This window comes from Calliphora vicina, chromosome 1, assembly GCF_958450345.1.
Source record: "Calliphora vicina chromosome 1, idCalVici1.1, whole genome shotgun sequence".
Taxonomy (NCBI): Eukaryota; Metazoa; Arthropoda; class Insecta; order Diptera; family Calliphoridae; genus Calliphora; species Calliphora vicina.
Genome location: NC_088780.1, coordinates 156,228,305 through 156,248,636, shown reverse-complemented (window position 1 = coordinate 156,248,636; position 20,332 = coordinate 156,228,305). Strand labels below are relative to the sequence as shown.

Here is a 20,332-nt window from a genome sequence, read left to right as displayed (position 1 = left end):
TCAGAATTTTCTATTTGTATTTCAGAAATATCCATTGGTATTGCTATTAGAATTTTCTGAAATACAAATGGATATTTCTGAAATACAATTGGAAAATTCTGAAATACAATTGGAAACTTTTTAAGTATAAAATAAAAATTCTGAAATACAAATGGAAATTTCTGAAATACAATTGGAAAATTCTGAAATACAATTGGAAATAAAATATTCGAATTTACATGCTAAATACATTGTAATTCGAACGTGTTTCGAAATGTATTACGAAGTAACCCAGAGTAATTAGATTCCTGATTCTTATTTTGTGCTTTGGATTTATTCATGAATGGAAGTGGTGGGTCAACGGTAAGTAATTCTCGATATCTGGAAGTTTGTGCTAATTATTCCGAACTTAAATATTGGTATACATGTATTGGTATATATATATTCCATTGGAAAGCACTAAATCACAGTTCAACACACATCATTATGGATTTTGAGAAGTGCATTGTAGTATTTATCCAAAGCATTTGATGTGGGAAATACCTCCTACGATCCATATCTTGCTAAACATACACCATTTTTTTATTTTACACTTTTTCAGAAGCATATATGTATAATATATACGAGAAATAATACGAAGGCATTTTTAAGAAAAAACGTAAAAAAATATGCTCTATTTTAGATGTTCCGAATTTAAATTTTTTTCAAGTACTCTCTAAATATAAATTTTCTTGGCATTCGTATAAGAACAGAATTTTTGGTTATTATACCTTCACCTTCGTGAGAAGGGTATATATAAGTTTGTCAATCCGTTTGTAATTTCCACAATATAATTTTCCGACCCTATAAAGTATATATATTCTGGATCCTTATAGATATAGGAGTCGATTAAGCCATGCCCGCCTGTCTTTTGAAATCAACTTTCCGAAGCCCCCAAATAACTTACATACACGATTCATACATCAATATCTCCGGAATTCTTCCGGCTCGTTTCATATTTAAAATCGAGAAAATCGGTCCACAAATGACTGCGACAACCTCGATGTTTGACCTATATCTGGGGTCGAATTACCGCATTCGATATCGAGTAAAATCGATCGTAATTTTCTTATTTGAGATTACGGCATTCGATACCGAGCATGAAATTTAATACATTTTATTATAATTACGATATCGAAATTATTTTTCGATACGATAGTTCATTCGATCACGAGTGCGGTAATTCGGTAATGATAGATATTTCAAAGACCTTTGCAACGACGTATATAAGACCATAGTAAGTTTGAGCTACAATGGGTCAAAATCGGAAAAAATTGTTTTTAACCCGAATTTTTTTTCACCAACGTTTTTTTTTTCGTTAAATATTAAAAAAAAATTAAAAAACCAAAAAAAAATTTAAAATTTAAATTTTAAAAAACAATTCGAAAATTTTTTTTTACAAAAAATTGAAAAACCACTTTGGAAAAAAAAATTAATTTTTTTACCTAAAAATATTTAAAATTTTTATTTTGAAGTATGATTTTGCTGAAGTGTATATAAGATTCGGTACAGCCGAATATAGCTCTCTTACTTGTTTTTTTTTAATTTTGTAGGTCCGGGGTCTTGAGAACAAGACTTTGGACTTATAATTTCAATATTATTATTACATTGTAAATTTGGTTGCTGGTCAACTTTGCAACGACATTGTGACAACTGTATTTTTCTAGTAGGTTCGCTATTTATTCAAACAGGCCTGTCACTGAATTCCATTCCTATCGAAAGTGTGAAATTCTGTATTTCGCTTCTTCAGAAAAAGTAGGGACATTTCAGTAAATTTATCAATAACATTGGGAATTTAGCATATGAAAACTAAATCTTACTAAAAACCACTTCAGGAATTAATAAATTACACAGAATCTGAAGACATCTATCGGAATAAAAACTGCGGAATTGAAACCATTCCGAACAAAATTTGTGACAGACCTGAAAAATAAAACAAGTACATAAATATTTTTTAATTTTTAGGTCTTTTATTTATTTTTTTATTAAAAATAATTTGCGTTTTATTGTACTTAATTATTTGCACATAAATCCATAAAGATTAAATTAATTTATACAATACATTTCTTCAATGTGTGAGAGTTATAATATTTCGAAAAACTTAAACTAAAATCTAAAAATAACTAAAACAAATTGTATTTAGATTTTAAAAATTAAAAATATATATAAATATTAGTCATTAATAATCCAGTACTAAAAGCCAATACAAATTTTCAATACAAACTTTGCTAAAGTGCATATTTTCTACTCGCACTTAAGTGTTGACTAAATTATGTACTAAAAGACACAGGCTAATTGTTTTGAAATACTTATGAAATCGTAATCAAAGTTTAGAATTAAAAGTACTATTGGATTTATAATTTACTAAAACTTAAAATTATATACAAACGACTTTATCTATTCGATTAATATAAATCAATCGTGTAAAACTTAAACAAAGTTTAATGATGTTTTGAAAAACTATTTTCTTATTTTGTTTTTTGTAATTATACGAATTGTGGGGAGAAACGTCAAAAAGCGTAAATGTTACGCCTACTTGACTGACTGATTGACGGGGGGTTTTTCTGTTTTTTTTTTTTTTTTTAATTTTTGTGGCAAGCAACCACTTTCGCTTTAATTGTTAACTGAGCGCCCATGTGTTCTAAATAAAATATATAAACTTTATGTTATAACAAGCTTAAAGCTGCTGTACTTAAACTTATCTATAAGCTTTATCATCTGAATATATAATGTAGGGTTGATTTTGGGATAGATTTGAGGCCACCTGCTGTTGCTGCTGAGGCGTGGAGCCGCCAAAATATGACATTCTTGAGGAATAGGTGGCTTGCTGTTGTTGCTGCTGCTGCTGCTGTTGTGTCTGACGTGCGGAGAGATTCTGCGTCGACTGGTGTATGGAGGGCGGTTTGTGTGGCAATGTGGCATAATTTTGTGCATAAGGTGGTACGGCATATAAAGCAGCCGTGGGCTGTCCTTTGTAGCTCAGGGGCACACTACCAGGTCCCATGGGCATGGGTGGTATCCCTATCATAGCGGGAGCATTGTGATATTCGGCATTGCTCATGCGCAAACGTACTATACAAATGATTATAATGAGTATGGCTATAAAAGCTACTACTCCTCCTACTATGCCGATAATGAGCGTGTCATCATTGGTCATGATGGGCGCCTTCATGAGGGGAGCTTTAGTTTTAATTTTCATGGGTGGTGGTTGTGTGGGTTCCATACTCCATATTATCATGGGTGGTTCTTCGGGTGTGGTGGTAGGTGCGCGTGTTACTAGTCTAGAAGATGATTTCAAAACATTTGTTGAAGATGTTCTAGCCGTAGTGGAAGTCATTTTGCGGGGATCACAGGTTAATTCATCGTCTCCCACTTCTATAAGTTTTTTGCCCGCCAGATAGGCCGGGGAATAACAGGTCAATTCAGTCATATGTGAATTGGGTAGCCATCTTCTTAAGGCTCGTGCATTGCAATCACAGTGTATAGGATTGGAAGACAGGCCTTTGAGCTGCAAACTAGATCTGCGATCTTCTAAAGCATTAAGGAATTGTGGTACCAACACCGTTACTTTAGAGCCTTCAATATCCAAGGTTAAATGTGATGATCTGGGCACTGGAAACAATAAGGCCGGTGGTAAGGCTGATAAAGATGTATTTTGCAGCTTAATGGTCAAATCACTGGATTTAAGGCCAGCCAAAGTGCCCGAGGATATGGATTTTAAACGTTCTCCTCTAATGCCTATGGTCTTTAGTCTCGGATGTTTGGCTGGCTGTATCTGTTCGGTGCCTATGGAAGAGTCTTTAACTTCAATATCTAGAGTTTCCAAACCAGGCAATAGCTCCAAAATACCCTGTAAATCCAAATAACCCAACAAAGGTAAATCATAAGCTTCTAGAGAGGCCAAATTGCCTGTATGTTTGAAAGCATTTTTCTCAATGCGATTGCATTTGGCCAGAGCTTTTATTTTTAAAGTGCGCAGCATATCCAAACTCTCAAAGTCTCCCTGTTGTATCATCTCAAAGCTGTTGTTGGACAAATCTAAATATTGTAGATTCTGTAATTTAGGCCAGGCTGATGACAATTCAGACAAATTATCCAATTGATTGTTGCCCAAGTCCAAAGTTTCCAATAAAGTGGTACGTTGGAAGATGTCGGGTTGTATGGTTTGTAATTTGTTTTGTGACAAATTTAAATACTGCAGGAAGGGAGTCTCTAAGGCTTCCAAACTTTCAATGCCACAACCAGCTAAATTCAATTCTCTTACAGTTTTGGGTTCATTTAGTATGTTTCTTACGGCCTCTTTGGACAAAGGATTAAAGGATAAATCTAAATTCTTAATATTCACCATAATACTGTCATCATTGGGTATGGCTCTGATCTTGTTGTGACTCAAATCCACAGAAGAAACAAAGAAATATTGTCTCTGCAGAGCCTTGAGAGGGGCATATTGAAAACTATTGTAAGCCAAATTAATATTCTCCAACATTTGCAATTTCGATCTCTCAAATACCGAATCGGAAAGTTCATTCAAACTGTTGTTTTCCAAATTCAAATATTCCAGTCTTACCAAACCCTCAAAAGTTCTCTCTCCTATACGATCTAAGTCATTGTTGGACAGATCCAATATCTGCAATTGTGTAGAATTGTGGAAAGCCATTTCACTTAACATGTCCAATTGATTGTCGGCCACTTTTAATACCCTTAGTCTGGGTAAACGGGCAAAATCAAGTTCTTCTATGGATTTCAATTGATTCTGTGACAAATCTATATATTCCAAATATTGCAAAGTGGATATAAGTTCGGCGGGGAAGAAACTGAATTTGTTATTTGCTGCCTTAATCACTCTCAGGCGAGGATGTATGCGGAAGGAGGAGGGGAAGAGATAGCTTAAATGATTATTCGATATATCCAATTCCTCTATGCCGGTGCCGGTATTAAAGAATTCTCCTTTAAAGGCAGACAATTGGTTTCCTCTCAAATTCAAGCGCTGCAAGTGCATAACATTAACAAAGGCTCCCGGTCTTATGGAGGTAATTTGATTATTGGACAAATCAATGCTGCTTATATTCCACAAGTCCACAAAACTGCCATCGTTTATCTCCTGGATACTGTTATCGTTCAAATAAATCATTTTCAAATCCTGCAAAGTAGCAAATAGATCACCCGACAACTGTTTTAACGAACAAAAACTGAAATCCACAATTTGCAAGCGTGACAAAGGCCGTATTAGCGCAGCGGGTATGGGAGCCAAATGATGATTACCACTTAAATTCAAGTACTGCAAATTCTCTAAACCCTGCAAGATATTTGTGGGCAATTCGGCCAAGTTATTGTAACTTAAATCCAAACTTCTTAACTCCGTCAAGGCCATGGGTATGTTGCCCAGGCCAGTAATACGATTTTGTCCCAGCTTCAATTCATTTAAGGAAGTTTCCAAACCCATAAATATATCAGCATTTATAACAGCCAACGAATTGCCCGACAGATCTAAAGATCTTAAATTACTAAACATTTGAAAACTACCAGGAGGCAATTCGCGTATCACATTGCGCGCCAGCGAAAGTGTCGTTATGTCGGAGGCTTGTATGGAGCCCAAGATTTCGGCCGACAAAGCAGCCACACGATTGTAGTCCAAATATAATGTATTTAAGTTGGATAAACGTCCTAAAGCACTGCCAGGTATTAGCAGTATATTGTTGTCACGTATAATTAAAGTTTGTAGATTCTCCAAGCCCTCGAGAGCATCATCTTCGATCTGGTGGAATAAAAATAGGAAGAAGGGATTAATTAAAGAGAAGGAACTGGTTAAGATAAAATCAAAGCACAAAGGACTAGAACAGTTTTGAAATTTTGGAAAAATCTTAGAATGATTATACTCTGCATCTACGCTTAGAGATTAATATAGAAAGGATGGGAAAAAAGAGAAAAGTGCTTGAATTAAACCTTAAAGAATGGCTTAAATTGGAGAGTGGTTTGCTCCCAATATTCTCTTGTGAAAAATTCCATTATGAATAGGGGGGTAGTCATGAGAATTTTAGTATTGAAAATCAGCATAATCGGTACATGAGGTAAAGGCACACATTTTCAACATTTTCAAGTTCCCAGATAACGGATAGATAGAAAACTCAAATCTGACAGAAATACTTTATGAATTGTCGGCGTATTGAAAAAATATTCTTGAAGGAATCATCCAAACGGTACAAAATTTATGAGATATAAGCGAAACCCGATGTTTTTGTTCCATTTAAATTTTTCATATCATTAGAAACTTACCGTTCTTAAAGAGTTCAAACTCAAATCTAAATATTTCAGATTTGTCAAATCACGGAATGTTCCCGGTGGTATTGTGGTAATGCCATTACGACTTAAGTCCAAAGTTTCCAGAGATTTCACCACTTCCATATGAGAATAATCCAAACGCTATGTACCATAAAAAATAAAAATTTAGTAAAAATAATTTTTAAATTAAACCATTCAAAAACTAACCTGTAACATATTCGAGGACAAATTCAAAGATTTCAAATTGTTAATGGGCCTCAAAGAAACAGTGGGAAATTGCTGAATAAAATTCTCGGATAAATCTAGTTTTTGTAAAGTGGGTAGATTTTCAAAGACATCACTGTTTAGATTGGTAACACGATTGCCGGCTAATTTAATTTCGCGAATTTTACGCAAACCCTTAAAGGCTAAACCCTCTATAGTTTTGATTTCGTTGTAGCGTAAATCGATGATCTCCAACTGAGGCTGGGCAATAAACGATTCATAGCGTAAAGAAGCTAAGGAAATAATAATTTATTTAGTATAATTATCAATTTAATAATAATAATAATAATTTTGTAACTTACTTATGTAGTTATGCCTTAAGGATAAATGTCTCAAAGCTGTTGGACCATTTAAAGAATTCGAGGGCACTGTGGCCAAACTATTGCGATCCATATAAAATTCCTAAAAGAATAAAAATAAAATATATATTAGTTAATAATAAGATTTGAATAATAAAAATATATATCTATTTTATATTTTCAGCCTTCTGGCCAAGACAGTAATAATAAGGAGAAAACTCCTTTGCTGGCCCAACGTATGCCTGCCAAAAGATCCAGCAGTGAGGGTCCCCATTTGAGAAGGAAGAAGTAAATTTTGAATTTTTCGCTTGGTTTGAAAATTCTAAGTTTTTGGATTTCGTTGGAATTTATGAAAGTTATTGGTTTTATGTGATAAAATTTGGGGAGTATTATACAAGGTTCTTTATTATAAATGTTTTAGCTAAATTTATTAGTTAATTGCCTAGGTGTTATAGTATACATACATATATTTATCAAGACAGCTTTATTTTTAATAAAAAAATATTAGAAAATAGTTTTCGCAAATAAGATTATGTAGTTTTATTAAATACTACCAACCCAATCGTAATTAATAATTGGTAAAAAAAACGGAAATTTGATGTAGTTCTTAAGGATATAGCTTTATTATATGCTTGTTTCATCGATATCGCCTCCTACGTTAGGTGCGCTATAATTTCGTATGTTTTCACACCAATAACCTTAAGATATCCCAGTAAGAAATTGTGAAGTCACTTTAGTCTCGTCTCTGGTCTCGTGAAGTCACTTAAGATATGCGCCGGTTACATTTAAAGTTGATACCATAAATATAAATATTTCTTAAATCATAGAAAAGGTCAACTAAAGTCAAGTCATATGTATATTTGTGGATTTTAACGCAATCGAGATTTCTAGGTTTATTATTCTGATATATTCAAAAAGTACCATTACAATAAATGAATAGTACCATTAATTACCCCTTGTGAATTCTCATTCACTCATAATCATAAATGCTTAATTTCATGTTATATAAAATATAATAGTAGGGAAAAATGTATCTGTAAGTCCCTTTTTGTAGATTCTAACAAAATGTAGGTTTAATTTCCGGATTATAGGTTCATTATTATAGACAATTAAAAAAGTACCATTTGAAGAACGCTATAGTACCATTAGTTCTCCCTTGTTGCTACCTTAATTCCATTAAACCTCATATTCTTGATTAGTTCATTACTCAGAAACTACTTATTATGTAAATATATAAGTTAAATACCAATTTTTCTTACCCGTCAAGTTTGAAATTTCAAATTTGGAAAAATGGAGGGAAAAAAGTACTAAACAGTTTTCCCGGAATTGGCTTAATCTACAACTTCGCACTCGAGCTCGCAATAGTACCCTGTTGGTTATTTTTTTCTTCTTGGGCCAGCATTCAGGGTATAAAAACATGTTATGGAAGAGGCATTTGAACTTTCCTACATTGAAAGTGACATTAAAGACATCAGCGGGAAGTTTGTTCCACATACGGACAGACAGTACGGCTAAATAATATTCCCTGCAGTGTGTAGGCGGTCCACTGGTCAATCGATAATAAAGGGATGCTCTGATGAAATTAGGAAACTTGTTCCCACACATTCGATTGTCTTACCGATAGAATCAATAGAGTTGGTTACCTTACTGTCACCAATAATCACCTTTTCTCTCTTCTATACGCGGTCGAGAAGCTCCAAAAAAGACTTTGAAGCACCGGTAGTAAGTAATTCCTACACCGTTTTACAAAACGGAGACGCTTGAAGGCTTCTTTCGACACTTGAAAAATTTGGTTTTTGACCAGTGGAGCGTCTGATTTCACGATATTTACTCCAACCATAATTGAAGCAACATGATCTGTCGCAACACTGAGTCTTGCGAGCGTTGAAAGCGATCCCATTCAGAAATTGTCACATGGTCCCGATTAAGGGAATCATTAATTTTTTATAATATATGGACCTACCACTTGTCCAACACTATCAAAAAAAGCCTGAAATCGGTAAAACGTGGGGGTTAAAACCTAAGATGATTTACTAGTCATTTATCACAGTGATTAGGCCAATAATAACATAAGGTCTATCGCCTCATCTGTATTTCTATTACTGGGTCCATGAGTACCTTTACATATATTGATAATGGAGGATGTCTATAGGAGTGCATTCAGACTACCGGGAGATATGGTTCATGCGTATTCTAGCACTCTTTGGGAATAATCCTAGTATTTCAGTGTCAGACTAAATGTCACCATGGCAAGATAATGCCGTTCAAGTGTGTTTTATCGATGATTCCAAACAGGCTAATGGGTACATTCCCATCTATATTTCAGACGAAAATTTACGACACACTTATATGCTATAATAAATGTTTAAGAAGGAGGGTCAGGAATAATAGGATATTTGTTATGTCGGATAGCCAGGCTGCTATCCGAAGGTCAGGTGTTGTTATGGACTGCTGAACATCATTGAATGAACTTGGTGCGTACAATGAACTCACCTTGTGCTGGATATCTGGCCATGAAGGCCACGCTGTTAATGATGGTGCTGATTGTTCATAGGCCCTGAACCGTTCTTTACCTCCCCAGAATTGGAGGCGTTCCTCCATGAAAATTGTTTTCAAAATCAACAAGAGCTTGCAAAATCATTGCGAGCTACTCAAGTAGCAATCTCAAAACATTTGGGAGCAGCAGGATTCATCCAAAAGCAGGGAAATTGGATATGTACCATATAAAATGAAACTGAGAGACCTTGAAAGACGATTTAGTATGTCTGAAATGTTGCTTGAACGCTATAAAAGAAACTAATTGTTGCACCGAATGATTTTCTTTTATATGCTGGAGCCATTGCAATAACCCGAAGCGTAATAGATCGTATGTGAAGCAATGCCAACCAGCCGAATCGATACCAATGAAAAATATCCATGGCGTTACGGTAGTGCTCTGTATTTGGTGGGATAAAAAGGGACTTATTTATTATGAGCTGCTGAAATCTTACAGACCATCACAGATAACATGTACCGAATACAACTGAATCGTTTGAAGCGAACATTGGCCGAAAAACGCCCAAAATATGCGGCCAGACATGCAACCGTAATATTCCATCATGACAACTCTCGGCCACATGTTGCAATACCTGTTAAAAAGTATTTAGAATGAAGTGGCTGTGAAGTTTTGCCTCAACCGTTTTATAGTCCAGAACTTGCCCTCCCTCTCTCCTGGATATGCTTCACTTTAGATCCGATATTGGTTTTATTCGTTCCTGGCCTCAAAAGAAGAGCAGTTCTTTTGGCTCGGAATCCATATGTTGACAGAAAGATGGGAAAAAGACATCCAATACTATTTAATTACTTTTACAGGTTTTAGTGTAAAATATGTAATAAAAATAAAATTTTGCTTTAGCTTACAACCCAATTCCTTATCAAAGCATTGAAAAACTTTACTTCAGGATAGTTTATTAACTACTATAATTACTATGAATTTATTAAAAAAAAAATAATTAAAACCTAAAACTCATTTAGCTGAGTCCAACATGAATCAATGAACTCCATAATCAATAAAACTAGATTTGAAAAACTCACTGAAAACTCAACAACACGCAACAATTTCATAGACATGAATTGAATATTAACATAAAAACTTCAGCATGATTTAATGGTCTACACGTTTTTTTTTTTAGTTTCTGGCGAAAAACAAGTATCTACTAGTAAGTAAGTACCTGTAAATGCTTATTAAAGTAATTTTAACGCATAGACGAACGCATGAATGTGAAAGATTGTTAAGTACAATGATGCACCAGCACATCATGTTACTAAATATTGTGGAATGGCAGTGATATGATGTGATTTACTCTAATCAAAAATAGTCTTAAAGCCAAGTAAGTAAATAATATTGTAGAAAAAATGTAATAAAATTGTCTATATCAATAATTGCAAAATACAACACAACGTCATCGACCACATAAACATAAATATTAAATTAAAAAAAAAGCTCTGCATTAACTTAGAGGTTGGTATTTAAAATAATAAATAAATAAGTAAAAAACTAATGTGAAATAATAAACAAATTGAATAGAAAAGAGTATGGTTGAGAAATCTAAACTGGTTTGAAAACTGCAGGTAACTAACTGCATTATAATTTTGTTTGTAGACTGCACCATTTCCAAAAAACTTAATAATAAAATTAATTCAATGAAATTTATCTGTTTTCTGTTTTCAATTTTAATAAATCCCCATTTTCGCAATCTATGGTTATTTCGTGACGATATACTGACAGTTCTTATACAAAATTATATTAATTGGAAGTATATCGTTACGAAAAAAACAGATAACCAGAGATTGAGAAAATTTAACTGGTTCAGAACGCTTCTTTAGAATCTGTTCCGAAGGTGACAATTTCAAATAAAAATCATTTAACCTAACGCCAAACCAAACGATTTATAGCAGTATGCATGCGTTCTAGAAATAGTTGTGGAACTAATACAATACAATTCAAATCCAAATATGTATTTCAGATTTTACAAAACCTGATTTATCAATTTCCAACGGAATTAAAGGCTTTTAAATTGAATGAATTCTATAAAAAAAAGTTTAATTACATTTTAATGTATTTCCATATTTGGGTCAAAGTTCGCTTAGCTAAAACCAGTATAGCTCTTTTTTTTATCAAAACTCGAATTATCATTTTAAATATTGTTCTTTGAAAATAAAGAAAAAACTAATTTTTTCCCTGGTAAATGGTGTAACAGTAACATAGTAAATTAACTAATATTACCAGTAACTGTAAAACACAAAAGACCTTTAAAAAATGTTAATAAGACATGACTAAAATATTTATTAATTTATGTCTTTTTCTGTGGATTTGTCTTTTTTACACTTGTGCCCGGCACCATGTGATCACACAAAAAATACATAATTAATCATTTAAACACCCCGTACACAAATCAACTACAATGTTACTGACCTTTAAATCACCACAACCTTTGAGTAGACCCTCCTCAATGGATTTAATTTTATTCGCTGATAAATCCAATAGTTTTAAATTTTTCAATGGATGAAATTCGGCCGAAGAAAATATAGGATTTAAACTGTCGCCCAGTAAATTGTTGGCCAAACGTAGTTCCGTTAGAGTTTCCTTAAGGCCAACGAACGATTTTTCCGGTATGCGTCTAATGAGATTGTTTGATAAATCCAATTCTTCCATGGGTAGTTTCAAAGTGCCAAAGTGCTGGAAATGTAAAGAGAAAGAGTAAATTAATTTTTAATTGGGTTTCGGTGATTAACACATTTCTTAATGTGATTTTGTATATAGTTTTTTTTTCGACGTTATAATTTAAAAATTTTCACTTTTTATGAGTTTTTATTTTCATATTCTTGGTAGTTTGTAAATGGTAGTCTACATGCATAGATTATACTTAATACTTTTTTTTGTTTGTTCATTTCTTTGATGGTCTGTCTGTCCGTCCTTTTATTTAGTCCAAGTGAAAGTGTTTTGTAGTTGAATTTGTTTTGTCTTCTTTCTTTATATTCATGATTATTTCGTTGCTTTTATTTATTTCTTGTATCTGAGTATGTATCTTGAAGATACAATAGCTGTAGATTTGGACTTTTAAAGTACTTGTTGTTTATTTAAGATGATTGAAGATAGATACATACTTAAATCAAATATTTAGCGTATTCACGTTCATTCATTATCCAAAATTTTATACAAAAATGTTTCAAAAGCAAAAAAAAAAAAGGAATAGAAAAAACAGCTAAACACCAAATTTTCTATAAAACAAAATGTTAAACACCAATTTTTCTATAGAAAAAACTGCTAAACACCAAATTTTCTATAAAAAAAACTGTTATACACAAATTTTTCTATAGAAAAAACTATTATACACAAGTTTTCTATAAAAAAATGTTAACCACCAATTTTTCTAAAAAACAAACTGTTATACACAAATTTTTCTATAGAAAAAAACTGTTGAACACCATTTTTTATACACAACTTTCTATAGAAAAAACAGTTATACATAATTTTGTTATAGAAAAAACTGTTATACACAAATATTTCCATAAAAAATACTGTTAAGCACAAATGTTTCTATAAAAATAGTGTTATACACAAATTTTTCTATAAAAAAAAACTGTTATACATAAATTTTTCAATAGAAAAACTGTTATACATAAATTTTTCTATAGAAAAACTGTTATACATAAATTTTTCTATAGAAAAACTGTTATACATAAATTATACATAAAAAAAACTGCTATACACATATTTTTCTATAAAAAACTGTTATACACAATTTTTTCTATAGAAAAAACTGTTATACACAAATTTTTTTATATAAAAAAAGTATACACTAATTTTTTACATAGAAAAACTGTTATAAAATAATTTTTTTATAAGAAAAACTCTTAAGCACCAATTTTTCTATAAAGAAAACAGTTATATACAAATTTGTCTATAAAAAAACTGTTATACACAAATTTTTCCAGAGAAAAAACGGTCATACACAAATTTTTCTATGGAAAAAACTATTATTCACAAATTTTTCTATTAAAAAAACTGTTATACACAAATTTTTCTATTGAAAAAACTGTTATACACAAATTTTTCTATTGAAAAAACTGTTATACACAAATTTTTCTATAGAAAAAACTGTTAAACATCAATTTTTCTATAGAAAAATTTGTGTATAACAGTTTTTTCAATAGAAAAATTTGTGTATAACAGTTTTTTCAATAGAAAAATTTGTGTATAACAGTTTTTTTCTATAGAAAAATATGTGTATAATAGTTTTTTCAATAGAAAAATTTGTGTATAACAGTTTTTTTCTATAGACAAATTTTTATACACAAAATTTTCTATAAAAAACAGTTATTTTTTTTTGCAGAAAAAACTGTTATACACGAAATGTAATATAGAAAAAACACAAATGTTTCTATAGGAAACATTTTGGTGATAACTTCTTTCGAGTTTTTATAGATGGGATCTCATAGGAGGAGTTCAACCTCAAGGTTCCGTTCTTTCTCCTACTATATTTGTTATTTCTCTAAATGATCTTCTAAGTCAAACTTCCAACCCTATCTACTCATTATCAGATGATAACAAGCCTGTCGGGGATTGGGTCAATGAGGCAAAACATGAATGGAGGTAAGACTCAATGTTGTATTTTAACACACAAACTCACGACAGATCATGTTGGCTCATCAGTTTTTATGGGTGGTGCAGGCGCGGATCCAGAGGGGTTGAAATAGGAATTTTCCCCCTCCAAAACCGAAAAGTTTTCTTATAAAAAATTTAAAAAAAGAAAAGTGTAGAACAAATTTAAATCCCCCCCTAAATGGTTGAATAGCATCCGCGCCTGGGGAGGTATAAATTTAAAATAATCAGAAGCTCTTGATGTTCTAGGCATGAAAATTCAGTGTGATGTCCGTTGGACTAAACACATTTTTCAATTGTCGAAAGAAGCTTTTATGAGTCTCGGTGTGGCAAATACTTCACACCATCTGATCTCCTTGCTTTTTACACCACTTATATATGTTCGGATTGACTCGATCGCGTACAGGAGAGGGTGAAGGTACTTATCGATGACAGAAAGGTATCCAACGATATTAACTGACTGGATCATTGTCGCAATGTGGTTTGTGTTTCATAGTTTCTACCGATAGAATAGCTCATCATCCATTCGTGGTAGATTGGACAGAGGAACGCACAATGCATTACAGGAAGAATTTATTTTTTAATCGTATTGTCCGTATATGGAAGAAGCTTCCTGACACCTTCAGATTACGAAAATATAAAAAAAACAAATGTCCACAAACCCTTCTCCCATAACCTATTTTCCTAGTTCAACACAATGCATTGTATGAGTAGCAGTCATTCCCTGAATACTGGTCCAAGCAACAATATTGGAATCGGTAGTACAACTTTTCAATGCGAAATCTATATATTCATATATATAAGGATAAAGTAATTGAGTGACTAACAGGTTCAACACCGCCCAGTCTAAACGTCAAAATGAGGATACATTATATTGGAACTATAGGTTTCCCTCTCCCTATGCAGATCCACTAAGAAGGGATTTCGAAATTGTTTCAAAACTAAAACGTATACAAACAAAATTTAAAATTTATCTTCATCTACTTTGGTACTTTTTAGAAATTCAAACCCTTTAGGGGTGAAAACGGGTAAAAACTATGCTTTGGAACTTATTTAGTAACTTATGTATCTTTTAAATCAATAAATTTTTGGAAATTTGATCCCTTAAGTGGTAAAAATGGTATTTAGTTTTTGTACTTTTTTCATAAAATAAGTTTTCCTATAAAAAGACATTTAAATAAAATTTGTATCATTTCAATTTGAACAAAAAAGTAGCTGTTGGAAAGACTTAACATGTCTTGAATTCCCCTAAAACTATTTACCTCATGTATGACTAATCACAAAGTAAAAGTTTTCCAAAGACATTTATTTTTTCTTTCCATACTGCATTTTATGTTCATGTTAATCATGTATTTAGAAATTAATTTCCCACCCATTAAATCGCTCTTAAAGTTCATTTCCATATTCATTTCCACCATATATTTTTCATCTCATCTCGTTTTAAGAAAAAACTAAACTAACTTTTATTTTGCTTAATTATGTTGTTTTTCTATATTATTATTTTTTATATTTATTGTGTTTAAATGTTTTATTGCTCAATGTTGGTTTTATAGCGATAACCTTGACTTTATTTTTTTTTCTACTCATTTAATTTCGAATCTTAAAGCCAACTACAATTTTCTCAGCTTAATTATTGCAAACAAAAACAAAAAAAAAACACCGTTAAGTTGTGGTAACATTGTTAGACAATGCTGTCAATTTTAGTTATTTGTTGCCTGTATGTTGAGGTTTTTTTTACAAACAATTGTTTTTAAACGCTGGCTGCCATAATAATAATCAAATTTGTAGTGATAAATTTGGTTTATTGGCGGTTGTTTATAATAAAACTTTAGGCCTTATAAAATAGCGTATGTGACAAATAGGTTTTTAACAATGACATATAAACTCCTATTTTATGATTTTGTCATATTTTACAACTGCAATATTTTGAAATCAGCTGCTTAAGGTTGTTTTGCAAGTGTCAAAACATAGTTTAAAGTTGGAAATTTAATAATAAAGTATTGTTTTTATAGAGAGGTAGACATAAATTATGAACCAAAATAAGGTTTTTTACACATTCTTTTGCAATATATTTCAAGATTTACTAATTTATTATTATTCAAGTTATTTTACGAAATATTTAATATTTTTTTTTGTAAATACTTAATGATTTCAAGATCTAAATAGTTTACTATTTATTTTTTAAATTTAATCAATAAAAAATTGTTCATCTTATTTATGTCATCTTACCTGAGACGGCAGTACTTGCTGGCCGCTATAGCGCTGAGAGAAAGATACTATGGGTGCACCATATGGTAACTGTGGAGCTTCACCATGAAATACAACACGATCACAATCCATGGCCACTGCACCAAGTTGTCCCGTTGAGCCAAAAGCAACGACATTGCATCTATTTAAGAAATAAAAAATTATAGAAATAAATAAATAAAATATTCTTAGTCATTGAGAAAAAATGTTCAATAAATTGAAATACCATGACAAGATTTTAAACATAAAAAAATCAAAATACAAAAAACAGAAATTGCATTAAAAAAAACCAGGCAAAAGTTGTATATGAAAATCAATCTGCCATAGGCGGAAATTGTTTGTTTAGAATTTTTATTGCTTCCATTAGCATAGTAAGTGATCATGTTAGCCAAGTCAGCCAGCTAGCCAGCTAAGGAGTGAGTGTCTGACTGACTGACTGACTGAGTGACTGACTAACTGAGTGAATAAGTGTAAAAAGAAATTCTGTGACACAATCACACACAAAATGCTAATAAAAAAACATGTATGATGAAAAAACACCGTTAAAAACGCAGTTGATTTTCTTATACACACTCAGGCAAACGAGAATATTTTATGTATTTTTGGATGCACAGTGGGTTTGATGGAATAAATAAATGTTAATAAATATACAAAGTTGTTACAGAACTTGAAATATCATAAAAGCAAGTTTGTTATTTTAGGATTTTAATTTAAAATCTCTGCTAGTTTTATAATAAAAACATAGCTCCTATTCCTTCGTTATTTCAAATATTGTTACAAAGAAAAACTTATTTGAATTTTTACACATACATATTTATATTAGCAATAGCTTCGAATTAATTAAATATGAGTTTAATTCACTAAAATCTTAATTCGGAATTAAAAATTGTCAGTCATTCCTTCCATAAATCCATTCCCAAAATCTAATTAATTCTTTAGCTTCATTCAAAGGCTTTTATTTAAATAGAATACATTCACCATTGAATTAATTCATAATTGAATACATTCAACCATTGAATGATTAAATTTTTGTTTATTCCAATCTAATACAAATTGAATTAAAATATTTTTTCTCTATTTAGTTTTGTTTTTGTTCGGCAGTGCCGAATCTTATATACCCTTCACCAAATTATACTTCAAAATAAAAATATTAAATATTTTTAGGTAAACAAAAACATTTTTTTTTTCTTCGATGTTGCTTTTTTATTTTTTTTGAAATAAAATTTTTTCGAATTGTTTTCTTAAAATTTTTTTTTTAAATTAAATTTTTTGTTTTTTTTATATATCGTTGCAAATATCTATCATTAGATATCCATATTGTCTATATTAATGACTTAGTAATCCAGATATAGGTCAAAAATCGAGGTTGTCCTGGTTTTTTCCATTTATCTCAGCCATTTGTGGACCGATTTCCTCGATTTTAAATAGCAATATGAATCGTGTATGTAAGTTAATTGGGGGCTTCGGAAAGTTTCAACAGACAGAGAGACAGACGGACATGGCTTAATCGACTCCGCTATCTATAAGAATCCAGAATTTACATACTTTATAGGGTCGGAAAATTATATTGTGGAAATTCCAAACGGAATGACAAACTTACGAAGGTGAAGAGTATAAAAACTATTTTGTAATGGATTTGATTAAGAGAAAATTTTAATTATTCAATATGAAATTAGTTCTATAAATAATGAATTCTCAGCAGAGGAATCAATTCAATATATTTGAACTACAAATGAGTACAAAGCCTATGAATTAATTCATAAACAAATAATTAACGATAATTTAATTTAATTTCCAAAATGGAATTTAGAATTATTAGCATCATTTGAGGTCAAGAACGAATCTAGCCAATATCGGATACCCTGTTCTAGAGAGAGTTCTATCTCAGAGAGTGCGTTTTGTATCGATCGAAACAAAAAGTAGTCGAACGGGGCAAGGTATGCACTATGAGGCGGGTGTGCATAATGTGGCCGAGCGTTGTCATGATGCAATATTAAGGTTTCATGTGTGATCGCATATTCGGGGCGTTTTTTTTTTAAAACGAATCAGTTGCGTTCGGTACAGGTTGCCTGTGATGGTCAGGCCAGATATCGGCAGCTCATAATAGATAGTACCCATTTGCTCTCACCAAATACAGAGCATTACCTTAGTGTCATGGATATTTTGCTTTGGTGTCGAGTAGGCTGGTTGGCCGAGTTTCACGTACGTACGTACACTTCGGGTTATCGTAATGGATCCATTTTTCATCGCATGTAATGATTCGGTGCAAAAATTATTTTCTTTTATAGCGTTTATACATCATTTTGGGGATTTTGGATGATTCCTGCTGCTCGCAAACGTTTTAAAATTGCTGTTTGAGTAGCTCCCAATGATTCTGCAAGCTCCTGTTGAGTTTTACAACAATCTTCATGGAGTAATACCTCTAATAATTGGTCTTCAAACGTTTTTTGGCTGGCCTGGGAGATCTTTGTCTTCCGTGTCAAGATCACCACTTCAGAACCGAACAAACCATCTCTCTCACGTTGAAACCGATGGAACACATTCACCATAATCTTTGGTGAGCAATCGGTGTGCTTCAGCGGTACTTTTTTTCAATTTAAAAAAGTAAAGCAAAACTTCCCGCATATGACGCTTTGTTGATTAAATGAGTGATACTAAATGTACCCTTCAAAATGACATATAAGTTATCAAAAACAAAAACCACATTCAAAAGATACGCCATCTATTGTAAGTCCCGTATTTTTAAGTCATACACCCAATAATTTTTTCAAACTTGTGATATTAACGTCTTTATTTTGAATCATTCAACCCAATTTCAGGAATTTTTCACAATATATTTTTATTTTTTTAAAATTATTATGAAATATAATTATCATTATAAAAATATTTTCTATATAATCGAACATCTCCTCTTGTTTTCAAGTTTTTTTTTTGTATTTACTATTATTAATTTTTCAAATTATTCCCACTGTGCGTTAGCTATTCAAGTAAGTATATACACACCTGCAGGGTAAACGCAAAGCTGGACTTAGTTCTGGACATGGTCGCCAAGCTTTGATTTGTGACAAATAGAGTAACAACAGCAAAAATATGCTCAGGTGTCGTATTCGTTGTATGTGCTGCTGGTGGTAAAACATCTGTGGGAGAGATAACAAGAAAATAAAAAAAAAGAAATCGTATTAATAAAATTATAATTTTAAATTTTTATTTGTTTTAATTGAAGAAATACAATAAATATGTATGTGTATGTATGAAAAGAATTTCAAGAAATTACATGTTGTAAAACATTTTATCAACATTTTTATCATTAATTTAAATTTTTAATTTCATTTATATTGTTTTGTGAACATAAAAGCCTAATTAATGATTTTAGCTGCAATAAATTACAAATCTTAAGAGGACTTCAGAAAAACTTTTAATTTGTGCAGAAATATTCCATTTGGATGCAAAGGAAATTGTGGAAACTATTCAGTTTTAAATTAAGTGACAGTTAGATCATAAAGTTAAAGTAAAATAAGTTGACATAGACTGTGATATTAAAGTAGTGGTCGTTCGGCCCCTGGTTGCTATGAATGGGGGCCACTGTATTAAATTAGTCTTAAGTTTTAGTGTATTGACAGAAGAATGGAAAAAGTACCATTGGAAGAACTTTTATGGGTTTATTATTTCATTATGTAACAGAAATATATAAGTTTGCATATATTTCTGTTTAGAGAACACAAAAAGTATCTTGTGAAAAGTGCCCCTTTCCATGATTAAATCTTTAATACAGAATAATCGAAAAGTATCATTAGCTAAACGAAAGAAAAAGTAACTTTAACGGCCATTTTCACAATGTACGATTATTTAATTTTAACCGGAAATTTAACTAACTGTCGGTTTGTTGAACGGGGACCATTTAACCAACGGTTAAAGATTTACGTTTCACCATCATTTGATTACATAACCAAAGCATTCAGTAGAAAGTATGGCAAGTGTTTCTTTACCTCAATGATTTAAAACTGCCTAAAAGTATGCTTTAGTTTATAATAATTTAATAGTTTATGGCCCAAAACACTTAATTCCTTTAGTTTTTTCTTAC

General features: G+C 31.6%; 2 protein-coding genes across 3 annotated transcripts in view; one reads left to right on the top strand and one right to left on the bottom strand.

Annotated features, from left to right (window-relative positions):
* Positions 1-20,332, top strand: part of Acph-1 (Acid phosphatase 1) — a 213,101-nt gene that overhangs the window by 13,069 nt on the left and 179,700 nt on the right. Inside the window, exon 7 of one of the 2 annotated variants that reach the window (XM_065516343.1) lies at positions 7,045-7,388. The exons of the other annotated variant lie outside the window; for it this stretch is intronic. Coding sequence (XP_065372415.1) covers positions 7,045-7,152 — 108 coding nt within the window. The 3' untranslated portion in view covers positions 7,153-7,388. Of the gene's footprint in view, positions 1-7,044; positions 7,389-20,332 lie in introns of those variants that run through there. 2 annotated transcript variants of the gene reach the window in all.
* Positions 1,969-20,332, bottom strand: part of LOC135964198 (protein artichoke) — a 59,856-nt gene continuing 41,492 nt past the window's right edge. The window contains exons 3-9 of the mRNA XM_065516346.1: positions 19,255-19,388; positions 16,234-16,393; positions 11,815-12,078; positions 6,864-6,963; positions 6,505-6,794; positions 6,292-6,438; positions 1,969-5,773 (exon numbers count right to left, since the gene is read on the bottom strand). Of these exons, the coding sequence (XP_065372418.1) occupies positions 2,717-5,773; positions 6,292-6,438; positions 6,505-6,794; positions 6,864-6,963; positions 11,815-12,078; positions 16,234-16,393; positions 19,255-19,388 (4,152 nt within the window). The 3' untranslated portion in view covers positions 1,969-2,716. The remainder of the gene's footprint in view (positions 5,774-6,291; positions 6,439-6,504; positions 6,795-6,863; positions 6,964-11,814; positions 12,079-16,233; positions 16,394-19,254; positions 19,389-20,332) is intronic.